At 60.4% G+C, this 9,048-nt stretch overlaps 1 protein-coding gene across 1 annotated transcript; it reads left to right on the top strand.

Moving 5' to 3' along the window:
- The first annotated feature begins 6,193 nt into the window (after positions 1–6,193).
- On the top strand, positions 6,194–8,488 carry CD248 (CD248 molecule). The gene has a single exon (XM_065883086.1). It carries the CDS (start codon positions 6,194–6,196, stop codon positions 8,486–8,488), a length of 2,295 nt encoding a protein of 764 aa, XP_065739158.1.
- Positions 8,489–9,048: the final 560 nt, after the last annotated feature.

Here is a 9,048-nt window from a genome sequence, read left to right as displayed (position 1 = left end):
CCAAGGCAGGACCAGCTTCAGGGACGCTCCATGGAGCTGCACGGGCAAAGGGCTCCAGAGGGAGGACAAGAACAGTGAAGGCCGGGAGAGCACCTGTCCTGGGATCCCCAGGCTCGGGTACAGTCCCCGCTCTGCCTCCGCCTGTGTGACCTAGGGCAAGCCTCGTCCCTCTCTGGGCCGTGTGAACACTGAGCGGAAGGGCCGGGCCCCTCTAGCTCTGCTGAGGGCTCCAGGACTCATGGCCCCCTGGGCAGATGTGGCCAGATGTTCAGGTCAGGCATCTGCCAGGAGAGAGACTGGGGCTCCAGCTGGGCCCAGGTTGGGCAATCCAGGGGCAGCCATATGCTTCTCCCCTCACAGCTGTGGGCACACGTGTGGGCCCTCGAGGACACACACATCACCCAGCTGTGCACACCCACAGCAGTGCCAGGCTTTCACAAGCGTGTGTGCGCGCTCACACACACACACACACACCACGGTCATGCACAGACACCAAGGTACATCCACAGACACACAGTCTCTCTGCATGACAAAGACACCTGTGCCCCACCTCAGCCCCCTCCAGCTGTCAGAATCCTTTACCCCAGGGGCCAGGCCTGGAAGACAACCCTTCTTCCTGGGTCCCACCTTCTCCAAGCCTCTCTCTCCCACCCTGTCTGGTCCAGCAACACACCCCTCCTGTGGTCTCTCCCATCCAGAAGCACACAGGGTGTGGCACAGCACGTGGGGCAGGGGAGGGGGCCACAATCAACCCCCTCCTTCCCAGATTCCCCTCCCTCCCCACTCCTGCCCTGGGACCTCTCCCACCCAAGACCAGGCGCCTCCCGCCCACCCGTTGGCCCTTCCTCCTGAAGCCTGAAGGCTGGGGTGGTTTGGGAAGAATTTAGAAATGGAGAGAGGTGGGGGGATGGGGACAAAAGAGAAAGGAGGAAAGGAGGTGATTTGTACACAAAGCAATGTGCTGGCTCAGCGGCCCTCGTGCCAATGCTCTCTAGGACTCCTGCCCGGGGGGGGGCGCCCCCCAATCACACTCGGCTCCCCCATGCTGGCTGCTCCACTGGGCCCTCTGAGGGCCAGCCCCTCTGCAAGCCGCCTTCACCCCAACACCAACAGGCCCACATACTGCATCCAGAATCACCGTCTGGCTTGTCCCAGTAGCTGGAAGACAACGTTCCTTCTGGGGAAGTGGGCTTCTGTTTCCATGGCCCTCCTGAGGTGAGCTCTCCCCAAAAGGGCCATGATCAGAGCAGGGAACCCCAGCTTCCTGACTCCCAATGTGAGTCAGCCACGCCTGGTGTCCTGAGCTGTCCCCACCCCAGCCAGGGAGACACATTGGCCTCAGGCCCCAATGGAGAAAACAGGCTGTGTGGTAACAGGGAAGCATCACGCATGCTGCCTGCTGATGGTGACCCAAGCTGTCCCGTCCTCCTGGGTGCACTCCTACAGATCCATAGGGTTACATTCTGAGTGTGCCATCCATCACGGTGGCAGCTAATTATAAATTAGCATTTCTGCCTGATTCCCTGTACCCAACCACGCATCTAAACATTTTCTCATCCACACACCCATCTACTTAGCCATCTATCCATCCATACACTTACTCATTCCTAAATCCGTCCATCTATCCATCCATCCCCCCATCCTCCAAGCATTTATTGCATCAGTTAGCATCTTCTCTGTGCTATAGGGGAACCAAGATGAGTCAGGCTGAACGGGACTGGCATGAAGACCACAGCAAGCCCCCCTCTATCCCCTCACCCCCAGATCCATGATGCTGCGCCCACTATATACCTTCTCCTGACGACGGTAGGAAATTCTTTTTCTTTTTTTTAAATTAATTCATTCATTTGTTTATTTTTGGCTGGGTTAGGTCTTCATTGCTTTGCACGGGCTTTCTCTAGTTGCGGTGAGCGGCGGCTACTCTTTGTTGTGGTGCGCGGGCTTCTCATTGCAGTGGCTTCTCTTGTTGCAGAGCACGGGCTCTAGGCGCGCAGGCTTCAGTAGTTGTGGCACGTGGGCTCAGCAGTTGTGGCTCGCGGGCTCTAGAGCTCAGGCTCAGTAGTTGTGGTGCATGGGCTTAGCTGCTCCGTGACATGTGGGATTTTCCTGGACCAGGGTTTGAACCTGTGTCCCCTGCATTGGCAGGTGGATTCTTAACCACTGCGCCACCAAGGAAACCCTAGGGTAGGAAATTCTTAGGCAGCCTCCACCCCACCTCTCCCAACATGGATGGCCCTGGGGGTGGGGGGTAAGTGAGTGCTAGATGCCCACCCAAACTGGGCACCCAGGTGCATCTCCAAGTCTCATTCTCTACCTACCAAACCCTTAGTCTTGTTGGGGTCAGGGTGTCCCACTCCTCCCCACTACCGCCCGCCTCCTGGCTCAGGCTTCCCTCCACTTCCCCAGCCAAGCCATCTGGAATTTGGCCTTTGACCCTCCTCCTCCTGCCTGCCCCCCAATGCCTCACCCCCAGTGAGGCTGTAGTCCTGACCTCTGATCTGACCCACCCACTCGCCAGACGGCCTGCAGCCTCCCCTCAGACGCCCCAGCACTGGCCATTGCCCGAATCATGACTGGGACCGCCACACCCTTGGACCAGGCTCCGGCCAGCCCCCACCCACCCCTGAAGAGCCTCTAGCGGCTGCCTTCCCCAGCCTGCCCCGCCTTGCTAGCCAGATCTACAGCCAGCTCCCTCCCCTCTCCCAGACTATTGCAGCAACCTCCTGACTGGTCCCTGGCCTCCAGTCCCCCCTCCACCCACCGCATACCAGCCACAGGGATCTCTCATCATGCCTCTTCCCCGTGACCCCCATGATGGAGGCCAGCCTTCCAAGGGCAGCTCCATCGCTTTCCAGGCCAGGCCTCTACCCCGTTTCTGATACTTTCTCTCCAGTCTTCACTGTCCCTCTAACCCTAAACCTCCCTCCGGGCCCGGCAGAGTCCTTTGTATTCTCCAAACACATCTTGAGCTCTCCCAGCTCAGTAACTTTGTCTAGGCTGTGCCTTCTTCCCATGAGGCCTTCCTTCCATCCTCATTTCTTGACATCATACCCGACTCTCAGACTGCTCCAACGACTCCTCAGGGCACTGCAGCAAAAAGAACTGGAAGAAGGGTCCGAGGCCTTGGTTCTGGTCCCAGCCCTGCCACACACTCTCTCTGAGACTCCCTGGGCCTCAGTGTACCCACCCACAAAAAAGCTTGCTGATTTCCAGGGATCTCCCTGGCCTGGGATGGTATGACTTCTGGGGAAGGCTGGGTGAATGTGGGGAGCAGGTGGGCTTTGGCTCCAGGCAGAATCGCATCATCCCCCCTGCGTTGCCCTGAGCCAGATTCTTCACTTAGCTGAGTCTCATTCACTCATTCACGCGTGCATTCATTCATTCTTTCGTTCAGCAAACCCCATTGAGCAGCATATGTGGGCCAGGAGCTTTCCAGGCTCAGGGGATACAGTAGCAAATAAGACAATGACCCTGCCCAAATGGAGCTCGCAGTCTCCTACGGCTGGAGTTCTCCACTAGGGGCAATGCTGCCCCCAGGGGACATGACATTTGGCAATGTCTGGAGTCTTTTTTTTTTTCTGGCCGCACCGTGAGTCCTGCGGGATCTTAGTTCCCCAGGATCGAACCTGCGCCCCCTGCAGTGGAAGCGTGGAGTCTTAACCACTGGAACACCGGGGAAGTCCCAAGGAGTCATTTTTTATTGTCCCAACTGGAGGGATGCTACTGGCATCTAGACAGAAGCCAGGGATGCTGCTGGACATCTTACAATGCACAACACAGTCTCTAGAATATATCATTACCCAGCCCTGAATCTCAATAATATCGAAGGCGAGAAACCCTGGCTATTGGGGAATTCAGGCCAGCAAGCAAATATATACCACGTCAGATAGGGGTAAGTGCAAAGGAGAAAAATGGAAAAAGACCAGGGGGCCAGGGAGCCCCAGGGTATGGCGGAGGAGGGTGGTGGTCTGGGACGTTGATACCTGAGCTGAGACCTGAAGAAAGTGAAGAAGCAGAGACTTTGCATCTTTCAGGAAGAGTGTTCTAAGCAGAGGAACAGCCAATGCAAAGGCCCTGAGGTAGACATGTGCCTGGTGAGTTTAAGGAACATCCACAGGCCAGAGTGGCTGGAGCAGAGGGAATGAGGGGAAGGGAGAAGGATGAGAGAGGGAGTTTGTGGGGAGATCCCAAGAGCCTGGAGGCCGAGCGTGGTAAAGACTGGCCTTTCTTCTGAGTTGAGACGGGGGCCTCGAGGGTTCTGAGCAGGAGGGTGACTGGATCTGACTTGGGGTTTGAAAAGATCCCTCTGGCAGGATGGAGAAGGCAAGAGAGAGACCAGAGGAGAGGGTGTTGCACAAATCTAAATGGACAAGTGTAGTGGCTTGGGCCAGACGTGGGTGGCAAAGGTGGTGAGACGCAGTCAGATTCTGGATCTGTTCTGAAGGTGAAGACAACAGGATTTTCTGAGAGATTGGATGTGGGGTGTGGGAGAAAGAGGAGTCAAGGATGACCTCAAGGCTTTGGGTCTGAGCCAGGGGAAGGATGAACTGCCCCGCATTGACTTTCCTCTCATGAGAAGGGGGATAATTCTCTGTGCTTCACAGATGTAAACCTTGAAAGAATGACCTTCCTGGCATATAGCAAGCCCTTCTAAAGTCCTGGTTCTCAAGGGGATTGGCCGTGTCTGCAAGGCCAGCCCTGCCACTGTAAGAAGGTTAGCAAAGCTGCCCTGGTTCCATCCCCCGCTCCCCCCCCCCCCAGATTTGCTCAAAAGACTAAGGAACATTTGTCTCGTGCTTTGCAGCTGACAAAGCACGTTTGCACACACTGAGTGCCGTGATACAATGGCCCTGCTGAGCTGAAGGGCCCTGACACGTTAGCCCTGTTTTGTAGGTAAGAAAAATGGAGACCCAGAGAAGGTCAGCGACTTCCTGCAGTCACACAGCCGATTGTGGCAGAGTGGGAAGCCGGATCAGGACAGCACGCTGAGGGGCAGAACCTCTTCTCAGCATCCCCGCCCCGGCTCAAATTTCTGCTAAGAGTGCAGTGGGTGTGCACGGGTTAATCTGACAACCAGCTCCCCAGGGACCATCCTGAATAATGGGCTCAGTACACATGCCTCCAGAGGCTTCCAGGAGGGGCGGGAAGAGGACCCCAGCCAGGCCTGCGCAGCAGGCCCTGTCTGGGGGCAAGGAGGGCTCCACGCATGTGACGCCTGTGTCACACACACGTGTGTACCATTGTGCGCCCCATGTCCATACGTGGCCTCTCACCAGTCCCCTCCCAGCCAGCCCTGTTCACCCTGCCCACCCCCTCCCCCATGCACCCTGCCCTCCTGCAGTAGGGAGCCCAGAGAAGCATTTCCTGTTTGGGGGCCGCCTCCTCCCCCTCTAAGTCCAGGTTCCCAGGGCCCCAGGCTGAGCAGAGGTGAAGGGAGGGCAGCCCCCTGCCCCTCCTCCTTCCCCGGCCACCCCCAACACCCGGTCCAGCTGGAGCCAGGAGGCTTGAGGGCAGAGGTAGGAGCTCAGTATATAAATGAGGGCTGCAGATGCCCACGCCTGTGTGATCGAGGTGCTTCCCGCGTCCAGGGCCTGCATGCAAAGGTGGGTGACTTCCTGTGTTAGGGCCTGCAGAACGCCACACCACTTTCGCATGTACACCTAAAGGGTTTAGCATGTCAGAGTATGTGCAACTCTGGGACGAAGGGACAGAGTATCGAGAGAGTGCTCTTGTGTGTGGAGAGGAGCACACACACGTGTGTGATGTGGGAGCATGCTTCCACACACATGACAAGCAGTTGTTCACGGGTGTGATGAGGTCAGTGTGTCCCGATTGGGGTCTCTGTGAGTCTCTGGGAAGCGACCTCAACCCTCCGCCAAGAGCCCCAGACGGCGCTGGAGTTTTCTGAGGGTCGTCCAGCCTCCTCTCCTCGACTCCCAGCCCGTTAGCAGCGCCTCCTCCCCTCCCCTGCCCCCACTCTCAGCACCCCCCACCCCTGCCCCCCGCCCGACTGCTTCCTGCTCTGGCGGCCCCCGGGGAGCGAGAGAAGGGAGCTGGCAGCGGCCCCAGCCCACTCCTTACAAGGCCTGAGCCCGGCCCGGGCCCGCCCCCGGCCCGCCCGCCGGAGGCCCCGGTCCCTCCCCCTGTCAAGAGCGGCTGCCGGCCGGGCCCGGGCCAGTCAGGGGGCGTCGCGATGCTGCTGCGCCTGCTGCTGGCCTGGGCGGCCGCGGTGCCTACGCTGGGCCAGGCCCCCTGGGCCGCCGAGCCCCGCGCTGCCTGCGGCCCCGGCAGCTGTTACGCGCTCTTCCCGCGGCGCCGCACCTTCCTGGAGGCCTGGCGGGCCTGCCGTGAGCTGGGGGGCGACCTGGCCACGCCGCGGACCCCCGAGGAGGCCCGGCGCGTGGACAGCCTGGTGGGCCCCGGCCCGGCCAGCCGGCTGCTGTGGATCGGGCTGCAGCGGCAGGCCCGGCACTGCCAGCCTCAGCGCCCACTGCGGGGCTTCACGTGGACCACAGGGGACCAGGACACGGCCTTCACCAACTGGGCCCAGCCCGCCACGGGTGGGCCCTGCCCGGCCCAGCGCTGTGCGGCCCTTGAGGCGAGTGGCGAGCATCGCTGGCTCGAGGGCTCGTGCACGCTGGCCGTCGATGGCTACCTGTGCCAGTTTGGCTTCGAGGGCTCCTGCCCAGCGCTGCCCGATGAGGCAGGCCAGGCCGGCCCCGCCGTCTACACCACGCCCTTCCACCTGGTGTCCGCAGAGTTTCAGTGGCTGCCCTTCGGCTCTGTGGCTGCCGTGCCGTGCCAGGCTGGCAGAGAAGCCTCTCTGCTCTGCGTGAAGCAGCCTGACGGTGGCGTGGGCTGGTCGCGGACTGGGCCCTTGTGCCCCGGTACCGGCTGCGGCCCGGACAACGGGGGCTGTGAACACGAGTGCGTGGAGGAGGCGGACGGTCGGGTGTCCTGTCGCTGCACCGAGGGCTTCCGGCTGGCAGTGGACGGGCGCAGCTGCGAGGACCCCTGTGCCCATGCCCTGTGTGAGCAGCAGTGTGAGCCTGGAGGGCCACAGGGCTACAGCTGCCACTGTCGCCTGGGTTTCCGGCCGGCCGAGGATGAGCCGCACCGCTGCGTGGACACCGATGAATGCCGGATCGCCGGCGTGTGCCAGCAGATGTGCGTCAACTACGTTGGTGGTTTTGAGTGCTACTGCAGCGAGGGCCACGAGCTGGAGGCTGATGGCATCAGCTGCAGCCCTGCTGGGGCCATGGGCGCCCGGGCTTCCCAGGACCTTGGGGACGAGTTGCTGGATGATGGGGAGGATGAAGAGGATGAAGATGAAGCCTGGGAGGTCTTCGATGGTGGCTGGACAGAGATGCCTGGGATCCCGTGGATGGAGGCCACGCAGTCACCTGACTTTGGCCTGGCCTATAGACCTAGCTTCCCAGAGGACAGAGAGTCACGGATGCCCTACCTGGACCCCACCTGGCCACCCCCGCTTAGTGCCCCTAGGGTCCCCTACCACTCCTCAGTGCTCTCTGTCACCCGGCCTGTGGTGGTCTCTGCCACACGCCCCCCACTGCCTTCTGCCCACCAACCCCCTATTGTCTCTGCCACACGTCCACCCCTGACCCCTGCCCCTCAGCCCCCCGTGATCCCTGCAGTACAGCCAGCTTTGCCCTCTGACCACCAGTTCCCCAAGATCTCAGCCAACTCTCCAGATCTGCCTTCTGCCCACCGACGCCCCATTATCTCTGCCACACACCCAGGACCGACCCCTGCCCACCGGCCCCCAATTATCTCAGCCAAATATCCTGAACTGTTCCCCGCTCACCAGTCCCCCATGTTTCCAGATACCCAGAACACCACTCATTTGCCTCGAATCCCAGTTAACCACGCCCCTCTGGTCACCACCTCCAGCGCCCGTCAAACCCCTGTGACCCCAGATATCCCAGTCCTCAAAGCCCAGGCCACCCACCATCCCATTACTTCCACTGTCCAGTCTTCTCTGATCACTACCTCCAGGCCCCCTGTGTCGCCTGCCCATCAAGTCCCCGTGCCTGCTGCCACCCAACCCCCAGCCTTCCACACTCCCCTGCCCCCAGAGAGCCCCACTAACCAGACCTTACTCGCTAGCCCGACACACCCCCATTCCAAAGCCCGACAAGTCCCAAGGGAAGGTACCCCTGACCCCAACCTGGCCCCGTGGCTGCCCTCGGCAGTCCCCACAGCCCTGGGGGAGGCCAGTCCAGCAGGCCGCAGCCGCAGGGATGATCGATGGCTGCTGGTGGCACTCCTAGTGCCAACATGCGTCTTCTTGGTGGTCCTACTTGCACTGGGCATCGTGTACTGTACCCGCTGTGGCCCCCACGCGCCCAATAAGCGCGTGACCGACTGCTATCGCTGGGTCACCCACGCCGGGAGCAAGGGCTCAACGGAACCCGCGCCCCATCGGGGCAGCCTCACAGGGGTGCAGACCTGCAGAACCAGCGTGTGATGGGGCGCAGTCCCCGCTCTGTGGGGTGGGGGAAGGGCCATGCGTTGGACATATGGGCCAGGCTGCACCAGGGACCCACGGGGGCTGCCCAGCTGGACAGAAGGCTTCCTGGTCCCCCGGGCCCAGCCAGGCTCCTCTCTCAGTCAACTGCTAGACCTGACTCTTGGGAGCTCTGTTTCCTGGCCCAGCACTCACGACGGGGGAGATGCCGAGGCCCCCCAGGACCTCAGGGTGTGGGTTCTGGGGTCTTCTCCAATAAACGGGGTGCCAACCTCACCCAAAGCTCCTGACCCCCATTGGTGCCTGAGGGGAGGGTCTGGGAGGACTCAGAAAAAAGAAAGAGGGGATCTTCCTTCAGCTTGTTTGGGTTCCCCAGGAAATAAGGTAAGACTCTTCAAGGCAGGGTATGCTTTAGAGATTCTCAGGGAAACAGGAGCCCAGAGAGGGCAGAACTTTGCCCAAGGTCACACAGAGAGCCTAGGAGTGGGAGGTTCGGCATGAAGAGAATTTCATATTGGTTCCTCTTTTTACCATAACTCTAAGAAGGTGGGACTGAATCT

This window comes from Phocoena phocoena, chromosome 8 (genome assembly GCF_963924675.1).
Source record: "Phocoena phocoena chromosome 8, mPhoPho1.1, whole genome shotgun sequence".
Classification (NCBI taxonomy): domain Eukaryota; kingdom Metazoa; phylum Chordata; class Mammalia; order Artiodactyla; family Phocoenidae; genus Phocoena; species Phocoena phocoena.
Note: the sequence above shows the minus strand (reverse complement) of the source record. Positions and strands in the feature narration are given on the sequence as shown.

What these genes read in the sequence shown, in the direction of transcription:
- CD248 (XM_065883086.1), top strand. Translation starts at nt 6,194, where the DNA reads ATGCTGCTGCGCCTGCTGCTGGCCTGGGCGGCCGCGGTGCCTACGCTG.